The sequence below is a fragment of the Bombus vancouverensis genome, chromosome 13 (assembly GCF_051014615.1).
Source record: "Bombus vancouverensis nearcticus chromosome 13, iyBomVanc1_principal, whole genome shotgun sequence".
Taxonomy (NCBI): Eukaryota; Metazoa; Arthropoda; class Insecta; order Hymenoptera; family Apidae; genus Bombus; species Bombus vancouverensis.
The window spans coordinates 12,319,734-12,345,825 of record NC_134923.1 but is presented as its reverse complement, the minus strand read 5'-3'; the positions used below and the strand labels follow the sequence as shown (position 1 = coordinate 12,345,825).

Below are 26,092 nucleotides of genomic sequence, written 5' to 3'. Positions count from 1 at the left end.
ATTGGGTGGCAGATTATTGATCTTTCCCTGCCTTACCTGTCTGAACTTTACCTGATATAGTAAACTATACATATAGGAAGATTATATGATTATAACAGCTAACTTTCACAAGTATTATAGCACTCTAATGCATGTATATTGCATTATACAAAATTTTCGCTCTACGTGTTACTAGTTGGAATGATAAAACAAAAGATAAACAAAAAATTTTAATTAAATCATAGAATTTATTCAGGAAAAGATACAATCATAATTTTTATAACTATAATTATGAAAGTACATTATAAGTTTATAAATAAACGGTTCCCGCACAAACACTCTTCGAGGCACCAATACACTTTATGTTACTGTCTTTGGGCACTTCCTCCTGCACCCCCAGCTTCTGGATTTGTTGCGGATGATAGAACAACAAAAATTAATGCAGGGACAATGTACATCCACTGAAATTCAAAGCAATAATATATAAACTGAATTTGAAAAAATTAAATATACAAACATTGTTTAGAACAAAAAAACCTACATATCTTGCAAGGAAAGATCTGTTATCTTTCGCATCTCCTCTTTCTCTTGCTTCTCTTTCACGTTCAAGTTTCTGAATATATGTAGCAGTGTCTGGAACTGGTCCACCATCAGGATACTTAACAATAATGTTGGTTGTCCACATATTTGTAAACGGACTTTCTGTACTACAAGGACCAGGCGACGATACACTCACAACTATTGGCTCGGCTGCGCTATCCAGCCAAATTGTTATAACATCTTCAAGATCAGAACCGAGAAGATAACACTACGCGTGGAGAAAACATTATAAGTCGTATATATAGATATATATGTATATATAAAGTGAAAGCATAGTCAGAGGAATAAGATTACCGCAGGTACAGAAGTTAGAAATGTTATTTCATTTCCTGAAGAGGTCCGAGCTACTGCTTTAAGTCTGTATTTGCCATCATGTTTAGCAAGGTTTTTTAATTCGTTTATATGAGATTGTAACAATCCATTTTGTCCAACAACAGAAGCACCGCTACGAACACTTGACACTGTGACGTTACCTCGTTCTATAAAAATGGGCTCTGGCTCGTCGTTAAATGCGTGCCATAATCGTAATTGTAACCAGCCGTCATAATCGAGTTCGCTCTAAAATTTTAGTGGCTGTTTAAAACACGATAAAATATCAAACATTATAAAAATTTGGAAGATATACTAACCCCACGAGCTAACGATGAAACGCTGACTAACAAACTTATGAAGATATATATCGTTTGCATTATTAAAATTATTTATTTTCTACGACGTATAAGAAAATCAAATCAATCTCATTTTATAACATTAATGTATTTTACAATTTATTTATCGAATAATACTAATGGAATGTGCGAATTTTTGCACTACGGTGCAAGTGCTTTGACAGTCAGTCTACTACCGTTTGATAGGTTTAGATATTTATAACCTTAGCATTTAGTAATTAGTTTTACTGAATATTCTGTTGAAATTGTTTCGAATTTGTTATCGGATTTTATTTCTCTAAATTTATTTTAAAAACTCATTGGATTTTAAAATTAGGCTATACATGACAGCGTAATTGTTTCTGCTATTTCTATTTTTATTGGCTAGTTTCTAGTATATATTTATAAAGTTTATATATTTCAACAAGGTACTATACTTTCCTCGCCAATCATATTATGTATACTGAATAGCGTACAGTATTACTATTATAATTCTATAGTGATTTTTCTCTAACTTACTATATTAGTGATTTAGCACATGTTACAGGCAGTATTGCTTTTTACAATATACTTCGAACAAAATTATAAGACCATGAAACCATGAGTTTGTATTACTTTTATACATTAAAAAGAGATAGGTTCATCTAAATTTTAAAGAATATAAAAATCATATCATAGTGAATACCATGTACGAACACATCATCTAGATTATGAGCGGTACTCATCATCCAGTCTTGTGATCTGTCATGATCTCGACACGTATATAATATTTCAGAACCTAGGAAAAACCGCCCGAAAATTGAGTTGTAACCACGATCGTATAAACTGCTCTCGACATTCATATACAAACGCCTAGGGAATATCGTCTAAAAATGAAGTCGTGTCTAGTTGTGAAAAATCAACATGGAAGACAAGAAAGTTATTCTGCGCATGCGTGACGTTTCTGATAATCAACGTTTAAATTCGATCGGCGTTCCGCGGAAAAGCGCCCTTAGCTGCCGACTCCTTCACATCTGTTGCAAGCTAATCTATATTATATCATTTGTTCGTGCCATATCGCATATGCGCAACATCGCTTTATACGAAAATCGATTTCAACTTTCCTTTAAAAGCGAAAATGAACGCTCTCTGAATCATTGCAACAAGTTGCAGTTAGTCATAATGTGTCGAATGAAGTTAAAATGATAGTATGTTCGTATTCTTCTCTTAAAACTAACAGCTTATATATTATAATATTTAAATTTATTTTACGAATTCAGAAAATATATTAAACAAATACTAAACTAAACTATATTGTATAAATAAAAACTGTTATATAATATTAATGATAAAATATTTATATTTCGGATAATATAAAAGTTGGTTTTTAATATTTTTTTTAATATTTTTTTTTAAATATAATCAAAGCAATAATATTTAATCTAAAGTTCTCTTTAAATTAAGTACTTAATATATTATGCGAACGAACTATCGCTAATGTCTTAATGTACTACAATTTTTAACAGGTTTTAAAATAACTTCGTCGAAGCAGTGTCTTGATAACTTCTAATCTATTGTTCCACGAATAAGTGAAAGTTTATCTAAAATAGTTTACCAGTAGTAGAGCGCAAGGTCGATCGCCGTAGTTGAAACTGTCTTTAGCGATGTAAGTATGAGTAATTGTAGGAATCGAAGTAGTCAGATGATTTATAGATATCACGATAACGCAGTTAAGATACCGTCCGTGAGTGGCATTACTTGAACGCACAAATGGGTGGAAATAATTGTAAAGGACTTCTTCCACGGAGCTCTAATGCTACGTCAAGCACATCCGCCAAGACAGGTGAAAACTACATATCTTTTTTCTTAAGTTATAGATTCATAATTATACATGACATTATTCAATGATATGTGGGATTTTATATTGGTGTTTTTATTTATTCGATGCACACCAAGAGACAAAGTTTCCTTATAGCAACAAGGAAAATTTTAACTTGGAATATTTTAACAAAGAATTTTTTGTTATTATCTACATTTAATTTAAGCAATTTATATATGAAATTCTAACAATCGTGATTTATATATGTAAATAATTCAAATAAATATACGTAGTTGCTACCAGAATATCGACTTTTCTCTCGTATACGATAAATCTAATTAATGATGGGTTTTTACGTTCGATAATAAATGATTACAAATATCAGATAATACATCTAACATATCTAATCATATTTCCGTATGTATTAACATGTTTAAAAAGCTAGACACGATAATTTGTTGCAATACATTAAAATAAGACAGAATGCATTGCATGTGTTACAATATCTTGTTTTGCAACATCAATGGTTTTATGTGTGCGTGTACTTGAAGAAACCTTCGAATAGTTTCACTATACTTCTCTTTATGACAAAAAGTCCATTTTAAAGTTACAATTCATTTAATGACTAATCTATAAATGTTTAAGTAACATTGACGAATAGTTGCAGTGAATAATAGCAGAACGACTTGACAGTATGCGCTTATTCATTGCGAAACAATGTACGAAACTATCGTTTAACTCAATATTTCACGTTAGTGGGAAAATAAATAACGGAAGAATGTCAGAATTACAGAAAAGGAAAATTCACATTTGTAGTGAGTGTAACAATGAAATCGAAGATATTAGGCGGTCGCATAATAAAGCAAAATGTTGTTGCAGTTGTGAGTTAAGGACATGCCATTTGCACGCCAACGTATCTAATGAAAAATCTAATGAAATTAATTTATCAATATGCAGTTATATTGACATTTAGAATATTTCAAAATATTTTACCAAATTAAATAAAAAAAGAAAAATATTAAATCTATTCCAGTTACAAATTGATATAAGTAGATTTTTTACTTGAATAATTCATATTTGCTTAGGTAAACCAGAGAAGTATGACTATGTTGAAGATGTGGTGTGTAATAAAACGGATATCAAAGAAAATGAAATGAAACTATTGCCACTTGGAGAAAGTGGGGCAAAAGTCTTGTTGATTAAACAAAAGGGGGAATTACATGCTATTGGTACAAAATGTACGCATTACGGAGCATTACTTCATACAGGAGCGCTAGGAGATGGAAGAATAAGGTGTCCATGGCATGGTGCATGTTTTAACATCAAAACAGGAGATATAGAAGATTACCCAGGATTGGATTCTTTACCATGTTACCAAGTAATTTAGTGAACATATATGTTTAACTTTTAGTCTTGATAAAATAAAATTTAAATTTTAATTAAACAGGTAAACGTGGATGATAGTGGTCTTGTACGTGTGAAAGCAAGGCGTAAGGATTTAGAATTCAATAGAAGGGTCAAGAAGATGTGTGAACAAGATCCCAATAATAATACTACCGTCGTAATAGTTGGAGGTGGTCCAGCAGCTGCAATTTGTGCAGAAAGCTTGCGACAGGAAGCCTTTACAGGAAATATTATTATGGTCTGTAAGGAGAACACAGTGCCATATGATAGGGTAAAGGTATCCAAAACATTTGATATAGACATTGAAAAGGCAGTTTTGAGACCACTTTCGTTTTACAAAGAGCATAAAATCGAAACCAAACTGGGTGTAGAAGCTACAGGTAAAAAAATGAAAAAGTTAACACAAACTATCCTTTTTTTGGCATAAAATATGATCAAATTTTATAATAAAATTCATTACAGGATTAAATACAAATGACAATGTTGTTCATTTAAGTAATAACGAAAGATTAACGTACAATTATCTATTTATTTGTACCGGAAGTATGGCCAGAAAACCTGATATACCTATTAATTTATCTAACATTTATGTATTAAGAAACTACACAGACTCTCATGCTATATCCTCCAAATTATCATCAGACAAACATATTGTAATACTCGGATTAGGTTTCATTGGTATGGAAGCTGCTGCTTATTGTATAAATAAATGTGCATCTGTCACCATCATAGGAAGGTCTACAGTTCCATTACAAACAGTTTTTGGTACAGAAATTGGTAACAGAATCAAACGCCAGTTTGAAGAACAAGGTACTAAAGTATATCAATAATATCCAGGTACTATACTGTATCTGATTTGTACCAAGTTAGGTAAAAACTAATCAATATTGTTTTTTCAAGGTGTTAAATTTATATTTGAACGTAATATCACACAGTTTGTTGCAAAAGATGATGATAAGAATGCTGTAGGTACAGTTGTACTTACCAATGGTGAAGCCCTTCCTGCTGATATAGTGATCATTGGAATTGGATCTAAATTATATACAGATTGGATAAAGGATACTCCTATCAAAATGTTACAAGATGGCAGTATCGTAGTGGATAAGGTAGATTGTTATTCAACAGTGAATGAATCGAAGTATCAAATTTAGGAAACATAAAATTCTATGTATAATTTCAGTACTTGAAAACAAGCGTTGAAAACATATATGCAGGTGGTGATATAGCGTATGCACCGCTATTTGGTTCCGATGACATTTCAGCTGCAATAGGCCACTATTCGTTGGCCCATTACCATGGTAAAATAGCAGCATTAAATATATGTGGTAAAACTACCGCTGTAAGTGCCATACCATTTTTCTGGACAACGCTATTCGGGAAGAGTTATAGATACGTTGGTACGTTATGCTTTTACATATAATACATGTAAAAGAGAGATGAAACGTTATATCATCATGATAATTATTGAAAATTCCACAGGATACGGAGAACCAGAGAAAGTAAGAATTTATGGTTCCCTAGAGAACTTGGAATTTTTTGCATATTACATTAAAGATGGTAAAGTTATCGCTGTAAGTAGCATCGGAGCAGATCCTGTAGCAGCAGATTTTGCAAATTTCCTGCACGAAGGAAACGTACTAACAGAAGCGGAGGTCGATCGAGATCCATTTGTTTGGATAAGAAATAAACCGAAGGATTTAGAGACTAGATTCAAAACTGAAACTATCGTAGATCCATGAATCGAAAGCATATAAAAATTATTTAAATGAAATTCTCATACCAGGACCTTGATATTGAATTCTATAATGCATTTTGTATTTCTATAATCTATTTTTTTAGAACTTCTAAATAAAACCGAGCCTAACGTAATACTATGTTTAGCTTTTGTACAATTATATTGTAGATACATCATACATTTTTATTTAACACAATTCTTTACTTTTAACAAAATAGCAAACAAATTGTACCTAATTAGAAAATAAATACTAATCCCAAGATTCGGATACTTTCAAATGACCTAACCGATCCATGATAGTGACTTTTCTGTTAAATTTCGCATTTACATCTTCTCTGAATTTTGTCATCAGATTTATAACCTTCTCTTGCTTAAGATGACTCATATGACCATTTGATTGCTCCGTAGTAAGATAAGGATGCCTTAATATCAACATATTCGCTTCTTCCCTTTCAAGATCCCGTTTGAATTGAAAAATATCTCTCAATGTTGGTTTTCTACGTATACCGTGTTTCCTGTACAAAATATAATATTTAAATGAAATTCTTGCTAATAATAGTGTTTACGATAATGCAGCTACAACAAATATAACCTTAGGCCCTAGTGCTACGGTAGGTTAGAAATTAATTTGTTTAAATGATATTTTCTTTGCGGTAACAGCACCGTATTAGACACTACATTATGTGTTTTATGCTGTACTTATTAGTGAATTGTCACGACATAATAAAAAAAATATGTATAGTGATCGAATAAGTAAAAGGTAACCTTAGAATTTTATCAAAACGAGTGATTTGTACATACCCACGAAATCTATATGGGATATTGTGAACCTTGTACAATAGTATACTCGTAATACGCATATCGAATACAATTCCCTTTTGTTTCGATATTTAACACTTAATTTTTATTTACTTTGCGTTAATGATGTACTTTCGTGGTAAGTGGCTTCAGCGACACCTATCTCGATATGTTACGCAATTCGCGGTCGAAGGTTTGAATCATCGAAGATTTGAATTATATGTATTCAAATACGAATTTAGAATGACAAAAAGCGTATGTATCATTCTTTAATCAATAAATCTTTCGTGAATCACTTCAGAATATTCTACGCTTACCGACGTATCGTAAATATTCCAAGGCAAGTATATTATTACTTTTTTATTTATATTCCTAACCCGCTTGTCAATTAAAACTTGTAATAGGTGAAAGTCAAACGCAATAATAATAATAATAATAATAATAATAATAACAACAACAATAATACTGATAATGATAATAGAAATGAAAATAATAATAACGACGACGACGATGATGATGATAACAGTAAATAAAATAATAATATTTTGAGGTAAATATAAAAATGTTTGAGAAATAAAGTAAGAAATTAATGCTTACTTAGCTGCTTGTATCGATCTTCGTTAATGGATAGGATCGGTTTAGGAAGAAAGGGTTGAGAGAAATTAAAGAAATCGTGGTTCCATGAAAGAATTGATCTATTTGATAGCATTTCAAATTTAAGACAAAAAGAAAAGGTGATATTCTTATAATTAATAACAAACACGTTGTCAAATTACGAAGGAGGTTCACACATTCGGTTTCCGCGTTTATACGCGAGGCTTTCGGTTTTCATCACCATTATTTTCTCGTAAGTGTCGTCTGCCTGTCTTTCTTTCTCTCTCTTTCCCATTATTTCCTCTCGCTTGTCTATTTCTCCCTAAATTATACGTTTACATTCGTAAATTGCACTCGCTCTCTCGGCATTGTACAGTATTCAAATATCTCGATAATAAATGTTCTTCGCGACTAATTTATATCTATATCCTGACTTTCGATATTCGTTAATGGCAAGGTGCGTGAAATTAAACGGAAAAATAGATATAAATAGACAATAGACAGATAGACGGACATAGATATAGACAGAAGGACAGACAGGCAGACAGATAGATAGGCGAGCAGATAAACTACACGGACAAATGGTGGACTACGCTATTCAATAACTGTGGCTTTCCTTTGAAACGATCTACGCGCATTAAATCCCTCTGTTGGTTTCGCTTGTTTCCTATATAAATCGAATTTGAAATCCTTTCTATTCCGACACCCTTAATCAACCCCGTAAAAAAAGAAAAGAAAGAACGTCTTCGCACACGTGCACACGTACAATTGCGCAACGTAATCGTGTCGTATTAGAAATCTCCCTTTCCCTTCTTCGTCACTCTCCAACATATCGATTACGCTGTCTCCACCGTTTTGAACACTTTTATTTCTATTAGGGGATGCTGGGTGCCAGACTCGCCACTCTTTCCGCTAAGGATTATCATACAAAATAATTAGAAAAATGTACAAAAATTCATAAAAATAGTAATAGTTACACAGTACAAATTACATCTGGGTAATTAGAGTAGTGTGATCGAGAAACGAGCATGAAAAATTACGGTTCCCTACTAATATTACATTTTCTTCTTTTTTTTTTTTTATTCGTGTGTATGTGTATGTGTGTTTCCCATTTTTTTGTCGTCGCTTTTTTAACGCTTTCTTTCCACTTTTTCCATTTTTTTTCGTTTCGTTCTTTCTTTCATTTGTTAATCGCCGCCGGTTCCAACGAGTGTCGATCGCTCGTCCTCCGTAGTCACAGGAGGGGAACGCCTCGTGGAATGATTTAGGCGCGTGCTAATTATCCATTATTCGCAAACTAGTTACGTTGTTGCACGCGTACATACACGCTTGATCCTCGCATAACTTCCCGAATTTTCATCTTTCCAACTTTTCATTCTTACGTATTAATTAAGTTTTCTTCCCCGAAAAGATCACATTACATACATGTACACGTATATCAGCGCAAAGTGAGTTTTGCTGTACTCCTATCGTCGTCGTTTGCCCGCATCAACGCGAAATTAATCTATCGTGATTTTCGACATCGGAATAGAGGAGAAGGGAAATTTGGAAGTTTGATCGATCGAACTAATTTCACCGGTTCTATGGGATGTCACGCGATTCTATGGAAATTTTCGTTGGGACAGGATCGTATAGAAGAGGAAGATTTCGCTACGAATAGAGAATAGCAGGGAATAGGAGAGGCGCGGATGGGAAAGAAGCAAACGATGAAAATACGAGTACAACAGATCGAATATTCGCTACGTGGCACGACACGTGTATCCACTTCATTCTCTAAACGTGATCTTAATTTTACTAATGCCACAATATGTAGTGACCACACCGTAGCTTGCGATGTGGACGTAGTACAAACAGTCCCGATCCTTCTGAACCAAACAATACGGAGGAAGCTTACGGAGAGCCAGCCGAAATCCTCTCTAAACTCTCTAGATTCTAGACGACCGTTCGATTCGGTCGTAATATACATGTATATACGATCGGAAGAGAAAAGGAAGGATTGCCTCTCGTTCCACGCGGTCCCTCGTATCTCGGTTCAAGAGTTGTCTCGCGCGATAACACTTTTCTCTTATATATATTTTTTTCGCTTTTTTTTCGTCTTTTTCTTTCTTTAAAAATCGCTAAAAACTTGGCCTACAAAGTTTTAAAAGAACATAGAGCCGCGTACTCGACAAGGTTGATTCGTGTTCGCGAAATATAGAAAGTTTAGTTAACGATAATAAGGGGATCGCGCGAAACGAAGGCGAACCAGTGCCAGTAACATTGAAAATTCACGGGTGAATTCGAGAATGCCGTTTTACCGATTCGCCGATCGAATCGGCCGTCGTTCCATGCATCCATCGTTTAACGAGTAAAGGAATTCGCCTTAACTCGAATCGACGCGAAACATTCGCAATTCTCTCGAACTCACTCCGTCGCTATTACCGATCAACGACGCGCGCGCGTTCCTCCTCTTCCGGCCGCGATCGTCGCGATCGTTGCGCGTGTTCGCCGTTCGTTCCCGTGTTTATTCGCGTCCAACGATTCGTCGCGCGATCAATTGCGATTAAACGTATGCGAGCGCACACACAAACACATATACACGCATCACGCATCTTCACACGTACACACGTGTACACGTACACAGGCATACATGCATATACGTACAGACCGAGCACCCCCGACACACGAGCTTTCTTTTTCCATTCTTCGCGATTATACGCTCGCTCAAAAAACTTTCTTACACACTTTCACACACACACACACACACTCTCTCTCTCTCTCTCTCTCTCTCTCTTTCTCTCTGGCTTTCACTCTCTCGCTCTGTCTCGAAACCGATTTTTTCTTGCCGCGTTTTCGGCTTTGCCGCTCATCTTTCTTTCGTTCGCTCGCCTCACTGACAACGAATCCCTCATTCGTCGTTCGCACTAAACGTATATCGATATACTTACGCACCTAGAACGGTACTCTGTGACCAAAAAAATAAATTCTATCGTGTACGTGCGTTGTATTGGCTAAGCTACAATTATCTCTCGCGATCTTTCTATCGATGGATCGCGATCCCACGATATCACGCACGCTCTCTCTCTCTCTTTCTCTCTCTCTCTCTCTCTCTCTCTCTCTCGTCCAATTTCCGCCATTCGAACGAGAGCCGAACGATTCGAAGAAAATTTTTCGAATCCGATCGTACGCGGAACTGATCACAGCGTGAATTCGAACGTAATTGCGACAAAGAGAACGGAGATCTATCTTGTCTTTTAGCACCTCGCGAAATCTCCCCACCTTGTATCGGGTTAAAGAAAGTTTTGTAACTTCGCTTCGATTCGAGACATCCTTTGCGTAGATCGACGCGAAATTGCGCTAGAGTTTACTTTTACCGGAATCGATCGACGCGTAATCACGTGTCCGCGGAAAAACAAACAGATCTGCACATGATCGGCAATAGGAGAGATAAGCTTTAGGATATCGCGTCTTCTCGTTCTCTATCTTGCCGAGTGACGCTCTGCCCGAATATCCGTCTCCGATGATTTTGCAGAAAATCGCGCGACCCTCGATTTGTTCGAGAAAACGAAAAAACACAAAGAGAAAGAAAAAGAAAAAGACGCGAATTGCCTTGTCTCGCGGCAAGAGTCCTGGCTGGCTCTTCGTTCGAATAACTTCGATCTCGTGCACTTTCGATAACGAGAAAAAAGTCGGATCTAAACGTCTCGACGTAAGAAATATATCGCATACACATAGTAGTATTGCTTCGACGTACTTAAATGCTAACGTAACGCACAAATGCGGCGTTTAAAAGTAGTTGAATGGTTCTTACACGATAAATCGATTCGAGTAAGGTAAAGAGATTAAATTTCGTTTAAAAATGCTAGTCGAACTTGTGGAGACGGTGTCGGCGGGATACGAACGCGGAGAACGCGTTCTGCCTCTTTCTCTTTCGTCGAAATTTCTACGAAAAAACGTCGACTCGTACGCAAGTCGATGAACCTATATTTAACGAACGATCGGTTAGTTCGTAATAAAATCCGAGAAAACGTGGAATACGCGGAACGAATGCGATCAAGGGAAACGAGAACGCGGTCGGTTTGCACCGAGGATTTCCATCGAATGGTAAAATTCGTCGAGCGACGAGCTCGCTAACGACAACTTTCGATCGTTGCTTCGTTCGTGTGGTTTCACTCGGATTTCTCGAAATAATTATCTCCGAAGCGAAGTTCTACCTGAACGCTAGCGTTCCGAAATCTATCAGAGTCTCGGGGAACTGAACCGAATCAAGTCCAGCGACGAAGGTGCAACGTTCTGCGACCGGCAATTTTTCCAAAAAAAATAAAAAAAGACGATTGTTCGTTGCGTCCACTTTTTCGCGTAAAAAATCGTTGACCGTGATTGCATAGAGCGAATGGTCTTTATCGAAGAGATTCTCGATGGAAGAAAGTATCGTATAGAAAGACAAAGAAGATACATTTCGTTCATCCGTGAGCTTTGCCTATCGACGAAGAGAGTGTGTGTAACTATTTTATATAAATCTACAGGCGAAAATAGAGAGACGAACCAGCGCAACCATCAAATTAGTAATAAGTGGTTTGTTTCACTTAAGCGTAGTTACTTACTTAAAGTTACGTTAAGCGTAATGTGTACAATATCCTAAAACGTACAGCGCGATTTCCTCTCAGGCGCTGTTCACTTGGATCGTCGTTCGTTCAGTCGGACACATCGATCTTTTCGAGCCACGATCGAATCGATCGTCCATTAACGTTAACTTTAATACTATGACAAACCAAACGATAAAACTATTATTTTCCTATGCCTTTTTTTCTCTCATTGTTTCCGCTCTCCTCCTCTCTATCCCGCTCGCTCCTTTCGTTTTCATGGAAACATACAAGAAACCTGTGTATACGTACGACTTGCATGGTGAATCAAGTCCACCTCGTTTGTCTTTTCTCGAAGGACCACACGGTGTTCGATGTACCTGCGATCGTGTTTTACGGATCTCTCTCGGTTTATTATCGTTGAAAGATTGTTTCGTTAGAATAAAAGTAGCGTAAAAGTCGAACGTGGATTTGATTCGTGCCAGTTCCGAGCCACTAACGTCTACTTTATATAGATATGTGTAAAAAAATTACACGACAGAGTATATATATATATATACACACATACATATATATATATAAACGTAACTTTCACCGAATGTAACCACGGGAGTACCTTCTGTCGTACACTCGATCGAGGTCCTTCGGTTGTATCGGGCTTCGAATCGTTCGACGAGTTTGTAGGAAGCAAGGGAGAAGGATGTGCTACGTGTGTATGTGCGTATTTTGTGTGAGAGTGTCTGTATTCGTGTGTGTTTGTGTGTGTGTGTGTGTATATTTAACCGTATGTGTATGGCAAGCGTAATGCAAAAGTGTGTGAAATGTGAAAAAAAAACAGACACGAAACGATATCGTTGAAGTATGCATAATTTGCATTTAACCGTAGTACGAATAGAAATTCATTAACAAAACAGAAAAATATGAAATAAGGGAAACCAAGTCAACGTTGCTATATCCAAATACAATAATAAAGTACTTGAAAACTTTCCTCGGTTACAGACGAGCTAAAGTACCCTTAACGTTACCAACGATAATAAAAATGTGTTTAAAAATAAAGATCACCATACAACGATACAATACGCTATTCGCTACAATAACGTGGACAATGTTAAATTACAGGTGAACGTAGAAATAACGTACAAAAAGGATTTCTCGAATCGTGTAAATAGTCTCTAAATCAGTAGGACACATATTTAAATCGCGTTAATAATACCTATTGGTTTTTATCAAAAATTCAGGGATCGAGATACAAAGAAAGTCTTTTCCTTTTACGAATCGAAAATAAAAAACGTTTTCTCGTTCGTTTCGTAATTTCCGTGCAACTTTCGTGGATCGAGGATTGACTAGTAATATTCTTGCTTTCGCCTTTTCTCCTCCTCTTTTTTTTTTATCATTTTTCTCTTCGTTTCTTTTTTTTTTTGGTTACTTTTTCGTTTTTTTTTTTTGTTCCTCTTTTTCTTCGATATTTTTCCTAAGAAAACCTCCGTCGATATACAAGACGCGACCCTCGACGATTTATTTACAAAACGCGACAAAGATTTATTTATTGCGACGCTATCGTGTCGTATTCCGATGCAGCGAAATATGAAAGAGCATACATTATTAAAAATAGAAATGCAGTGTAAGAAGGGGTAAAATCGCGTCTTGCATCACGACAGACGTCGAGTGACATTTTTTTTTTTTTTTTTTTTTGTTATTCGTTCGTACGCCGTTTTTACCCAGAGGTGGGCAGAAAATACTACCACTGGTATATATAAAAAAATAAAGATGATCGATTAAAACGAGCTCCGCAAAAAATTGCTTTAATAAAAAATTATATCTTTCGAGAGTATGAAAACCTCGCAGTTTGGTAACTTCAAGTTAAGACTTAAGTTGCACTTGTAAGTTTCCTCTAATTTCATTCGTATCCTCGGCATCGATTATATTACAAAATTATATAGAAATTTGCGTTTTCATCGTTTTATACGCTAGGAAATAAGGGTCTATCTTAAGTAAACAGTAGTATTAGTAACAGGAGTCTCCTATATGATAACTTACGAATACAAATGGTGAAATTTTTACGATAAAAAACAAACGTCGACGTGTAAATGTACATAAAAAGATACGTACAAAGGCGAAACGACATTTAAAAAATTCTACCTTCTTTCTCATCATCGTCGCTATTGTAAATTTCATTCGTCCTTTCTTCTTCGTCCTTTCTTTCTTTTTTTTTTTTTCTGTGGTTTTCTCAACGTTTTCACTTTTTTTCAGCTTGTTTTTACTCGAACAACTTTTCTTTAATATCTAAGAGACGTCAACTATTTCCCGTAAAAATTTCCACAAATTAAAAGCAGTCAGACTTTCTATTTCTACGTAAAAAACGCATGCACTGTGCCCGCCTCTGGGATGCACTTAGCTCTGTATTTTCCATTTTCCGCGCTCCGTCTCTCATTCTCTCTTTCGCTCGCACGCTCCGCCATACATTTTCGACCATTCGAACACACGTACGAACATAAACACGCACACAGAACAAAGAACACGAAAGCACACTCACGCACACACGCAAGCCCTCTGTTACTCGATTTTCTTCTGCCTGCCACTTTGTCCCTCCATTTTGCTATTTCTTTCTTGCGTGTAAACTTTCTATCTCTTTCTCGTCTCCAAGATCTCGTTAAAAAAATAAAAAAATATCTTCTTTCCTCTGGTTCCGCGATAACTTTCGCTCCTGGCAAATTCCCATTTTGTCCATTGTTTTCTCCTCGTTTCTCTCGCACTCCATCTCGTTCTCTCTTTCCGCATTCTTACTACTGTTATACCCGTCCGCTTTCATTCGTCCGATAACAACATTGCACGGCTCCCAGCTCCAAACTTATACTGTCTTATAGCCTTATCACGTTTTACGCTCTAAGTGTCTCCGTTAAACATATACACGTACATACATTGAACTTATCGCTGTACCGCATTTCCATTGAACGCATCCAGACTGTTTGTAGCTGCGTGGTTCACGCGTACCGCGAACGCGATCGTATTTTGCCCCGTACAATCTATCGATGGCGCGCTACGATCCGGCTGCCAAGGAACAGGGTAGCAGAAATCGTTCTGTAGGCGAGTGACTGTAGAGTGGCAACGAATACGATGTTCGGCTTTCTTATCGAAGAAGGCTGTATCGCGCCGTCTCTTTTTCAACGTCAAACACTCTGGTGCCCGTCGACGCGATGCGATCCTTCGACCTCGGGTCAGACACGCCGCCCATCCTTCCAAGGGAAGCTACGCTGACAACGTACCTGTGCGAGATCGATCATAGAACGTAGCTCGAGGATCGAAGAACGGATCGCAGCGATGATCGTCCGTTCGGAGGATCCTTCGAGCGGTCCAAGTCGACGCGTTGCGGACATTCTTCGACGATTGACGATCGCGTTGCTGACCCGAGATCGCGATACGATTTGACGTATCGAAGGCAACGCGCAAAGACGTAATTCCTTATCGGCGTCGGACCAACGGTTTCGGCCACTTTTGCTTGGACAGAGATCTCGATCGATGCGCGATGCTTGCGTATATTGCAAGCAATTATTCCAAGAACGTTACTTCCAAACGATCTACGGATCGCATTTATGTCTGACGCTTACAGGATATTCCAGCTTTAACGAGACTCGAGTTTCTCATTTATCGTTGCGCTCTGGTTTTCGCATCGAAAGTACTCTCTTACCGGCTTTTGTTCTCTGTACGCGTGCCGATCTGTACGTTTCCTAACGTGCACATGTCCATGTATACATCAGATGTACAAATATGTTCAACTGTTCTTTGGTACATGCAGATATATGCGTACATCTACAGTAGACACTCTAATAGTAGTAGTGGTAGTAGAAGTAGTAGTAGTAATAGTAATAGTAAGAGTAATAGTACTACTACTACTACTAGTAGTAGTAGTAGTAGTAGCAGTAGTAGTAGTAGTAGTAGTAGCAGTAGCAGTAGCAGTAGAAGTGGTGGTAGTAGTAGTAGTAGTAGTGTAGTAGTAGTAGTGTGGTAGTAGTATTAGTAGTAGTAGTAGTAGTAGTAGTAGTAGTAGTAGTAGTAGTAGTAGTAGTAGTAGTAGTAGTAGTAGCAGTAGTAGTAGTAGTAGTAGTAGTAATAGTAGTAGTAGTAATAGACGTAGCAATAGAAATAGCAGTAATGGTAATAGTAATGGTAGTAATAATAATAATAATCATTACCGTCTTCGTAATCATAATAATTATAGTAGTAGTAGTAGCGGCATTAGCAGCAGTAATAATAATAATCGTAATAATAATAATGGTAATAGTGCTAATGATAGTAATAGTAATAAAGGTAATGATAATTAGTAATCGAATAATAGTAATGACGATAATGACAATTGCAAAAATAACAGCGACTATATTGATTGCGTTAAAAACATTATCAACTAGTAGTAATGCGTTTCGTAGCGAACGTATATCGTATGTAACAAAAATAGAGAAATTTGGAGAACGATGAAAGGAAAGGCGACTGAACGATCGCATGCCTTTCGCTAGGACTTCGAAAAGAAGGAAAAGAGAAAACGAACAAAATACGAAGGTACGAAAGATGATGCGTTTTCGCGCGGAGCGAAAGAAGACCGCGCAACGGTTTAACGGAGGTTCGCCTTCGTCCACGTACTTGATCGGTCATTCGCAAATTCGAAGAAGAAAAGGAATCGTTTCGTGGGCGCGCGAACTTTCCGCAGTCCGTCGCCTTCGATCGTCCGCGTTTTATCTGCGAGGTATGGCTCGAGTTAAAAAAAAAAAAAAGAGAAAAAGAAGAAAAGAAAAGACGCGTGTAGAAAGAACGACGCGATGAACAGGAAGGTGGTCGGGAAGTCCAGCAAGAACACAGATCAAACGAGAAAAATAAGATTTGCAAATTGCCTCTAAACGAACGCTAGTCGTTCGAACGCGATCTATACAATACGAGAGCGATAAAAATCGTAACGCTTAAAAAAATATAAATCGATCGATAAAATTGTACGTGGAAAATGGTAGATAGAAATAGGATTGCTCGAGCATATCAGGAGCTAACTAGAGGTAGGATCGACTTGGTCGATCGCGTTTGGCGCTTCGTGTTTCGTGCCTGGTATCACGCGCTCGCTACAATCTCGCTTTTCCGCCATTAATCGTCGTCGGTTCGCTCGTGTTCTCGGGGTTTACGCAGAGCGAGTCTCGAAAGCGTGAACGCTTTTTCTTTCTTGGACAAACGACCACTCGCCAAGGATCACCGAGACTCACGACGCTTCTACCTTCCCAATCTCTCCCTCTCTCTCTCTCTCTCTCTCCCTCTCTTATCGTCGGTTTTTCTCTCGCGAATAATCGTTTTGAGACGATCGAATCAAGCTAGAGAGATCGTTCCGCGCTTGTTCGCGACGATGACAACGAAACGTCGTTGCACCGGTTCTATTCGACGTTTATCGAGTGCAACTTTGTACGCACCATGATAAATCGCGTTGAAAATAAAATCTCGATGGTCGATTCGTGGCGAGTACATCGTGTCCTCCTCTTTTGGAGTTTACGTTGTACACGATGTTCGTGCTTTTTCGATTGCTCGTTCGACTTTCGCTTCTCTTTCTCTCTTTTTCTTTCTCACGCGCACTCTCTCGTCTCCTCTCTCCGTTACATCTATCGAAGCCATTTTCACTCGTTCCGTGTTTCTTTCATTCCTTTCCTTCGCTAAACCCTCCTTTCTCTCTCTCTCTCTCTCTCTCTCTCTCTCTCTCACTCTCTCTCTTTCTCTCTCGCATACACACGCACGTATTCGGTGTATTCGGACGCACCTATATAATTTCATGCAAGCTAAGACGCGACCATCGTCTCTCGCATTTTCTCTGAACTAAGATATTTAGACAAGAATATAACAGCGGTATAAAAAACTTTTCAACACTGAAAAATACAAATCTATCGTAAGTGACTACCATTGTTACTCGTTCCCCCAAAATGTTCATCCCTCCTTCTTTTTTTCGCTTTTCCCATGCTGTTTCGTAACCCATACCGTTTTTGAGTCACTCGTGCGCATTACACGAACGACAGTGTACGCGTTACGTCGCGCCTGTGCTTATGCAAGCATCGTTCGGTCGGCATCGCGATATCTTTCGTTATTCGAAACTTCCGCTTCTCCGCTTTTCCACGCGTTTCCACGTTCCACGATTTTCCTATCCGTTTCTCTTGCATCCCGCTACTGTCGTGTCGCGCAATCAACATCTATATTTCAAGTTTACATCCATTATCTTTTCTTTTTTTCAAGTCCATCAGAATATATTAAATATTTCGATCGTTATTATCAATTATATATTAGTATTTTATATCCTGTACCTACATGTACACACACACACATATATACATATACATATATACACACAAATATGTATATACATGTAAACACGCGTATATACATATATATGTGTATGTATATATATATATAATTGTCATTATATTATATATTATGCTTTATCACACATATTACAAAGGAGGTGAAGAATCATACCTAACATATTGTTTGTTACTCTTGTAGTTGTTGTAGTTGTTACTTTTTTTTTTCTTAAGGGCGATTTTCTCAAACAATAACTTTGCTGCGAAATGTAGCTTATCATTATCGTTATTATTATTATTATTATTATTATTTATTATTTATTATTATTATTATTATTATTATTATTATTATTATCAATCGTCATCGTTATTATTTTTCTCTTCTTTGCTTTAAATTCTTAGCGTGCCATTGCCGGCAGACTTGCGTTTCCATCGTGTGTACGCGTGCACGTTCGTACGTATAAAGTTTCGCTATAGGCGACTACAGAGTCGCGGTTATTCCCTTTATCCATACTTCCTCGCGGCCTCAGCCCCTATTTTCAACGCAGCAGTCGCGCGCGATGTTCGTACGACATCAAACGTCAAGCAGCGAGTCCGTCTGATTTTCGTGATTCGCGGTTCGTCGACTTTTCTTTCTTCGCGACTTGCCGACTAGCAGAGAAATGTAAAAATTCGTCGAGTCGCGCGTAATATGCCGTCCCGTCGATCGTGCTCGAAAGCGATATGTCACTTATCCGCTACGCGTGGAATCTCGACAACGTTCGCGAAATAATTTTACCTAAACGCTGCTCAATTCGTATATCGGCAATATCCCCGATAACGGTCAACTAAAATTTTCTAATTGATCTAAGCATCGAGTGTGCACAGAGCAACCGTTCGCGGTTCGTTGATCGAGCGCGAAACAAAACGAATCTTTCATCGATATTGCCCACCTATCTAGGCACGGAAATTTCGAAATTGCACATTGATTTGCGAACGATCGATAATCGAACGTTAAAATGTCTGATAAGGTCATTGTCTCGAGTACTTGGTATTTCGCGCGAACCTACGCCGACGTCGACACTCTGCCGGAACGTTTTCATCCGAGGAAAAGCGACTGGAGTTTCGCGTACGAAACACGCGCACGTACGTTCTCGCGTGTATGTATGCCTTTGTCTGTGTTTGTGTGTGTGTGCGCGTGTGTGTGAGCCCGCGCGCGTACGCGCGAGCGGCGAAATCGGTACGATCCGTGTCAGAACACAGGTGAACGCAAAAAACGCTCGAAGAAGAAATTCGTTTAGTCGAGATCGCGCGATAGTTCTGGCACGGATACCGGGTTCGTTTCGGTCGTTCGTGGCGTGAAAACGCGCAAACGAGCCGAGATTTCTGTTTTACGGGGCATGATAACGCGAGTGTATCGATAGAAGGAGACGTCCCGCTCGATTCAACGGCGGAACGCCGCGGCATTCGTCAACGATTAGAAAAATTTGTCTAGAAAAATCTCGATCTCGATTCTCGCCCAAATACTCGGCTCGCTGTCGAGTATCGGAACAATACTACTTTCTATATAATATATATTAATATATATATCATATGTATATGAATATATATATATATACTTTGTTTTAATTATCAATTGATTTAGGTGAATTGGTACCTAGATAAGTTTCACTACGATTATATCGATCGATTAGTGGGGAGAACGTGTCCGTGCACGAACGAGATCGTGTGTCTAAGAGTTGGTCTCGTTTTCGTGTGTCGGTGTGTACGAGCTCGGGGTCGCGCGCGAAATCGTTTTCGAACGCGTATCGTTTCGTGCTCGTTTACGGGATGCAAATTTTCACCTAGTATATATATGAGCCGCGGTAGCTTCGTAGCCGCGCCAACGCGATCAAAGGTTTTCCCATTCCTTCGAAGCCGTCGTTAACGGTATCGTCTCTCGACCTCGAAAATTCTTCGCCAGCCCTCTCTTCCATCTCTCCGATCGATTTACGACCGAATCTCGACGCGTACAGAGACGCACGCGGCCGACGTCGCGTTTCCAACTTTCATCCCCGAGCGATCTTTCGTGGAAACGATACGCACGGTGTACGCGGTGATAAACGAAAGGCAGCGTTACGATCGTTACCGATCGACGAAAATAAACGAATTGCACGCGTGTTTTCTCGAATCGCGCTGCGACCGAAAGTCAAGGAACAAACGGAGGAGACGCGTCGGAATCGGAGGGGCAAGCGAATCGTCGAGTCGAACGTGTTTCTCTTATCATCGAAGCAATTGGAAAACCATCTGGACGCACCGCGTCATATATGCACGCTTATACGCTGCGTTTGGTATATGCGTTTTTAATAAATTTATCCGTGAGATAGCGACGCTGCCGAGACGCGTGAATCGCAGCGCTTGCTTCTTAATCGCCTGAGTCGCCGCGTTTCATCGCTCCTCGTCCACGCGAGAACGGTGCCGAGCGTCGACAAAATTACGCTAACTAATGCTCTTCCCTTCCTTTGTCCTTTTGTTTCACCCTTCCCCCCCCCCTCCCCCGCCCCCATTTTCTCTCCTTTCTTCCTACTCGCCGTTCACTCGCCGCGCCCCTTCGTTCACAAAAATCTCGCTCGGTTTTTTCAGACCTCGACAAGGTTCTCCGCGTGGCACGAACGATGTTAATCGTTACTCGAAATAAACGCGTCCATTCGCTTCCATCGCAACTATTCTCGCCGGTCGACCGATCTAGGACACGGTCGAAATACCTTCTGTGTCCGCCAACGTTTTTCCAAACGAGATCGATAAACGTGTAAAACACGAATGCTCGCCACGAATATTTTCCTACGTTAATGTAATAGCCGATCGGTTTACAAGATTCGACGTTGAGTTGAGTTGCGTGTATGCGAGCATCGTGAATAATTCGTGTGAACGAAGGGACGGAGATGATCGTCGTTAACGTGGCTCGTTTCTTCAGCCTTTCCCTCCCTCTTTCTTTCTCTCTCTCTCTCTCTCTCTCTCTTTCTCTCTCTCTCTCTCTTTCTCTATCTATCTCTCTTTCATGCACTTTTCTTCTTTCTATCACGCATTCATACACACGTGTGTACAGACAATCGATTTTTCGTTCTGTTTCTCGTTTTTCTCTCGTACACTCTTCTTCTCGTCCCTCTGTTTTTCGCTCTGTTCTCTCACGCGGATATCTCGTACCTCGTGTGGATCCTAGACGTCACCTAATCTATGGCGACACGTATATACAAAAAGAGTACCAAAAAAATAAATATATATGTAAATATATATATGTATATATAGATGTGGAAATTACTTTTGTTTATTCATTCCTCCTAAACGTACGCGAAAGTACGCATCGGTTAATCCACGATTAATTTTTATCGATTCGTTCTCGGATGACTAAATTTGTGATATCGTAGGTATGCGTGTACGCGTATGTATGTGCCTACGTGTCTGTGTGTCGTGTATATTTTTTCTTTACGAATGCGTAACACGCGAAAACGTGTCGTTAAAGATACTCGTCGTGCGAGGTTAATCTACGAGCTTATGGTTTCAACTGACGGTGCTGCTACGTATAAAACGACCATCTATTAAGCGGAACACATAACGTTGCATACTGATAACCATCCGTGTCGTTTCCACCGTTGCATCCTTGTCCGAAATTCGCGTCGACTCTCTTTCCACTCTCGTTTCCTCTGCGAACATTTTTCCCAACTACCGACTGCTTCGTATCCGTTTATCGAGAAGAAAATGAAAGATGATAGCTGCGGGCCAGGATGTCGGACGAAAGTCAACGCGTGGCAACTTGGACACGGTCGGAAGCGACACGCCGGCGATTACCACCGAGAAAAGTCCTCTGTTCCTCCTTCGAAGAATAAAACTTATAATAACGCGTCTCCGTCGAGATGAGATTTCATTTGAACTACGTCGATTGCATCATTGCGTTTGATTATATACATCGAGCGAAGAAATTCGTTAGGATCGAGAAAACGTGCATCGCGACAGCCGTTCAACGCGGATCGTATCGGTACAAGAAGGATCGGTCATCTACACAGCAGAAACCCGTGCAGTTTTCTTCGTATTTTATCCTATCGACTTAGATCGTTCATTCGCGCGAAAACAACGTTAATCTTTGCACGCGTTTCCTTCGGATCTCCTATATATCGGACGTATGAAGAGTAATTTGCTAGGAGCTCGATCGCTGCGTCTCTTCCCCGTCGAGAAAATTGTAACGCGTACGTGTTATGGATGCGTGTGTGTGTGTGTGTGTGTGTGTATGTGTCCGCCCTGCAAAGGAGCGTTACTGTATATTCGCGAGATCGACTTACTCCAAATACACCGATCCAATGGAGAGACGTTCGCCGCTCGTTGTTCGAAAAGAAGAAACGCGGAGGCCCAGGTACGTAGAATCGTTTACGTTCCAACACCAGGTTCGAGGATCGTTTCCGGATTCACGGCCGAGATTAGTCCCGTGACTGGTTTCGATCGCGAGAAATCTCCCGTTTCTTCGCTCTCTCGGTCTCTCGGTGCTTTTTCCTTCCTTGACTTTCGAGTGCCGACGCGACCGTTCCTTTTGTACTCTCTTTTATTTTCTTGAAAACGAGTAACCGACTGTCCCGGTACGATCGTTACGGTCAAGCCTCGTACCATCGTTTTCTTTCCTCCCGTCGTTTGAGACATTTTTGGAAGGGTCGCTCGGTTAAGGTTTCGTGTATTGGCTGAGGATCTGGTACGGTTAAGCAAACTCAACGCGCGATCGTGCGTTAAGTAAATTGGACTATCGTCTTTTCAACGTCCGTTTCGAATTCCATTTCTCTACTTCGATCTCCTAAGCCCCCTGTTTATCCTTCCTCCTCCTTCTTGTTTCGTCTCTTTTTCGCAATCTCTCCTTCACGCACGCACGCACGCACGCACGCACGCACGCACGCACGCACGCACGCACGCACGCACGCACACACACTCAGGCAAACGCGCACGCATTCTATTCTTTTTCTTACACTTTCGTTCTTGCTTCCATTGACTCTCGGCATATTTTCTCACCTCCGTCTCACTTTCTTTCGGTTATTCCACTATTTTCTATCCCATGATACTTTTTGCTACTTACTTCTTGCATTCAAATAAGTTAATTAGTAAAAAATCGTTTATTTTACTCAAATATTTTGTCTACGAGCGCAACGTCACGTTTTTCACGCGGGAAACGCATGTGTATATATATGTATGTTATATATACATACAGATATATAACGTATATATACATATATATATATATATATATAACGCACCTATGTAACATTTAATAAGTTCTTAAAAGCTAAAGACCGTGTGATACAGATAATTATCTGACACACAGCGATTCGAAGCGTGGTTGGTTTTTCATTACCTATTCAACGTCCAACGCGAATGGCTCATTTTGAAACGTTTGCGTCTTTATATTTATATCACTCTTCCGCGTTTATCTACCAGCTCGCGAGTATCGACCATTTTCTAACTCTTTCCGTCGCTCTGCCGTCTCATCTCTCCATCCGCATCTCCTCTTCGTCGTTCATTCACACAGGCATACACGCTCTTCCGATTCTTTCCAATCATTTCCTTTACTCGCTTTCGTCCCTCGCGATCTTTTGCTCTCTCGTGCTCGCGTTCCATCAATCTTAATCCTCGCGGTTTCACGTCGAATCAGGTACTCGCTATCACCTCTTACCGTTTCGATTCACGTTCACACTCGTACGTTCCTTATATATTTTCGTACACCTCTCGGGTCAGGTTCGAAGCGACGGTCGCATCCTTCCATCGAGGAGAGGGCAAACTGCCGTTTGGCTACCTCGATCGACGCTCGATTCTGCCTCGATCGATTTCTCGAGGTGGCACAGAACGCTCGACGAAAGAAAGGGACCGATTGCCCCGGTACGGCGCTCCGTTCCTCTCGTTCTCCGATTTCCTTTCCTGATTGCCTTGGCCTGTTCGACGAGAAAGAACAAGCGAGATCGCAAAAGGAGGAGGTGGAGCAAGTAGAAGACCAAGAAGATGAAGAAGAAGAAGAAGGAGGAGGAGGAGGAGGAGCAGGAGGAGAAAGTGAACAAGGAGGAAAGCGCACGTTCGTCGCGCGAAAGATTCCGGTTTCCTCCGAAAGTTTCCGGATTCCGGCTCGCAAAAAACGGATAGACAATCGGTGGACAACGGAGAACGATGTTCCTCGTGGTAGCTTCTGCGCCTCTGCCCGACGCGCGATCGATCGACGAGGAGATCCGTCGTCCGTCTTCGGCCGACGCGCTACGAGAAAAGGAACGAGCGAACAGGCAAGGAGAGGAAGAGGAACACCTGGAACGAATCTTCCCGTTTGACAGTCGGTAATGGGAAGAGACGATCCGCGAGCGCGAACAACGATTGAAACCTCTCGTCGGACGCGTCCAACGCGTGCTCCGTACGAGAGAGCTTTTAATTATGGCCGCCTACGCGCATTCGTAACTTATATATATATATATATATATGTGTGTGTATGTATATATATATATACGTCGATATCGATATCGGTAACTAACGCATGTTCCATCTCTCGGTCGGACGAAAGGCGTTTAGGGCGACGGTCCGTTGTTCCTTCTTGGCCTCGACTCGTTCGTTTGTCATAAAGCGGAACTAGCGCGCAGCACTCCGTGTATTACCGACGCACCGACGAATCGTCGACGAGTCTTCCTACTCCGCTGCTAAACCGTTTTTCCTCGTGGTGAATCGTTGGTGCGCTGAGTGTCACACATACAAACTCGGAGACGAAAGATCGAAGTGGTCGTCGGTGCGAAAAGGTAACGTCGAGACGCATCGGCTGGCAGAAGACGATGATGGCGGCGGCGGCGGCGGCGGCAGCGGCGGCGGCGGTGGTGACGGCGGTGGTGGTGGTAGTGGTGGTGGTAGTGGTGGTGGTGGTGGTGGTGGTGGTAGTGGATGTGTGGTGGTAGTAATGGCCGTGACGGTGGTGATGGCGACTGATTTGTTCGCCGTGTAACCGGTAAACACGTCCATGTAGCGGTGGATAGCAGAGCAAAGGTAACTCATAGTGGAATAGTAATGGTGGTGATTGCGATAGAGCGGTAATAGCAATAGCGATAATAGCGATAGTAGTAGAATAGCCATAGTACCGACGATCAGTGGGTAGTAGCGATAATAACGGTTTTCGGGCTGTGTTTCGATGCAGGTAGGTATGTGAGCAAGGGTGAGACGAAGTGTCGGACGGGCCGTGGGAGGTTGAATGAATGGAAGGGTGGGTGGCGGCGGGCGGTAGAAGGTTTTCGTAGGGGGGGCGGGGGAGGAGAAGTTGGTACGTAGAAGTGGTAGTTAATTAGCTAGGGTTGCGAGATAATTAGGGACAACGCAGCTGGGGTTAACACCAGCGGTACGGCACGGCCCGAGGTCGATCCGCACCCTCCTTCACCAACGGCTTGTGGAACTCGCGACCTGGTCGCGAGTGAATCGTCGCCCAGCAGTGCTCGCAATAGTACTGCAACAACAACAAATGAGAATGCGCGTTTCGCGCGCCGTTGCTTTCAGTTTTTTCGTCAGGGGCTTCGTAGTTCGCTGCTCACGTCAGTTCGTAGTTTTCGCTTTCGCCGTCGTTATCATCGTCACTGTCGTTGACGCTGTCGTCGTTGTTGTCGTCGTTGTTATCGTCGTTGTTGTCGCTGTTAACTCGCGATACGCGGCAGGGAAAATAA

General features: G+C 40.1%; 4 protein-coding genes across 10 annotated transcripts in view; 1 reads left to right on the top strand and 3 right to left on the bottom strand.

The window, feature by feature from the left end:
• Positions 1 to 207: 207 nt before the first annotated feature.
• EMC10 (ER membrane protein complex subunit 10) lies at positions 208 to 1,626 on the bottom strand. Its single transcript, XM_033347884.2, has 4 exons — positions 1,209 to 1,626; positions 874 to 1,137; positions 521 to 787; positions 208 to 440 (listed from the first exon to the last, which is right to left on the bottom strand). Exons 1-4 carry the CDS (start codon positions 1,266 to 1,268, stop codon positions 345 to 347), a joined length of 687 nt encoding a protein of 228 aa, XP_033203775.1. The 5' UTR covers positions 1,269 to 1,626; the 3' UTR covers positions 208 to 344.
• Positions 1,627 to 2,270: 644 nt separating this feature from the next.
• LOC117164643 (apoptosis-inducing factor 3) lies at positions 2,271 to 6,297 on the top strand. Of its 6 annotated transcripts, none has more exons than XM_033347837.2 (9): positions 2,271 to 2,413; positions 2,732 to 2,871; positions 2,936 to 3,048; positions 4,110 to 4,402; positions 4,472 to 4,808; positions 4,891 to 5,238; positions 5,329 to 5,534; positions 5,609 to 5,825; positions 5,908 to 6,297. In XM_033347837.2, the coding sequence occupies exons 3-9, from the start codon at positions 2,976 to 2,978 to the stop codon at positions 6,165 to 6,167; spliced, it is 1,734 nt and encodes a 577-aa protein (XP_033203728.2). In that variant the 5' UTR covers positions 2,271 to 2,413; positions 2,732 to 2,871; positions 2,936 to 2,975; the 3' UTR covers positions 6,168 to 6,297. The 6 variants fall into 6 exon arrangements, with proteins under 6 accessions (XP_033203728.2, XP_076479803.1, XP_033203717.2 ...); XM_076623688.1 differs by having other exon boundaries at positions 2,919 to 3,048; XM_033347826.2 differs by lacking the exons at positions 2,271 to 2,413; positions 2,732 to 2,871 and having other exon boundaries at positions 2,900 to 3,048.
• A 7-nt stretch (positions 6,298 to 6,304) lies between these two features.
• Positions 6,305 to 7,135, bottom strand: LOC117164679 (uncharacterized). The gene is made up of 2 exons (XM_033347896.2): positions 6,965 to 7,135; positions 6,305 to 6,678 (listed from the first exon to the last, which is right to left on the bottom strand). Exons 1-2 carry the CDS (start codon positions 7,021 to 7,023, stop codon positions 6,414 to 6,416), a joined length of 324 nt encoding a protein of 107 aa, XP_033203787.1. The 5' UTR covers positions 7,024 to 7,135; the 3' UTR covers positions 6,305 to 6,413.
• A 503-nt stretch (positions 7,136 to 7,638) lies between these two features.
• orb2 (cytoplasmic polyadenylation element-binding protein orb2) overlaps positions 7,639 to 26,092 on the bottom strand; it is a 69,986-nt gene continuing 51,532 nt past the window's right edge. For both annotated transcript variants that reach the window (XM_076623686.1, XM_033342263.2), the window contains exon 9: positions 7,639 to 25,878. In XM_076623686.1, coding sequence (XP_076479801.1) covers positions 25,762 to 25,878 — 117 coding nt within the window. In that variant the 3' untranslated portion in view covers positions 7,639 to 25,761. The remainder of the gene's footprint in view (positions 25,879 to 26,092) is intronic.

Bases quoted from the DNA above. Each gene is read 5' to 3' on its own strand.
- LOC117164643 (XM_076623687.1), top strand. From the start codon at position 3,719: ATGCGCTTATTCATTGCGAAACAATGTACGAAACTATCGTTTAACTCA. The intron at 4,403-4,471 runs GTAATTTAGTGA...TTAATTAAACAG, and splicing joins ATTCTTTACCATGTTACCAA to GTAAACGTGGATGATAGTGG. The intron at 5,535-5,608 runs GTAGATTGTTAT...GTATAATTTCAG, and splicing joins GCAGTATCGTAGTGGATAAG to TACTTGAAAACAAGCGTTGA.
- LOC117164679 (XM_033347896.2), bottom strand. From the start codon at position 7,023: ATGCGTATTACGAGTATACTATTGTACAAGGTTCACAATATCCCATAT. The intron at 6,679-6,964 runs GTATGTACAAAT...TATTTTGTACAG, and splicing joins ATCCCATATAGATTTCGTGG to GAAACACGGTATACGTAGAA.
- EMC10 (XM_033347884.2), bottom strand. From the start codon at position 1,268: ATGCAAACGATATATATCTTCATAAGTTTGTTAGTCAGCGTTTCATCG. The intron at 1,138-1,208 runs GTTAGTATATCT...CTAAAATTTTAG, and splicing joins TTTCATCGTTAGCTCGTGGG to AGCGAACTCGATTATGACGG. The intron at 788-873 runs GTAATCTTATTC...CTCCACGCGTAG, and splicing joins TTCTAACTTCTGTACCTGCG to TGTTATCTTCTCGGTTCTGA.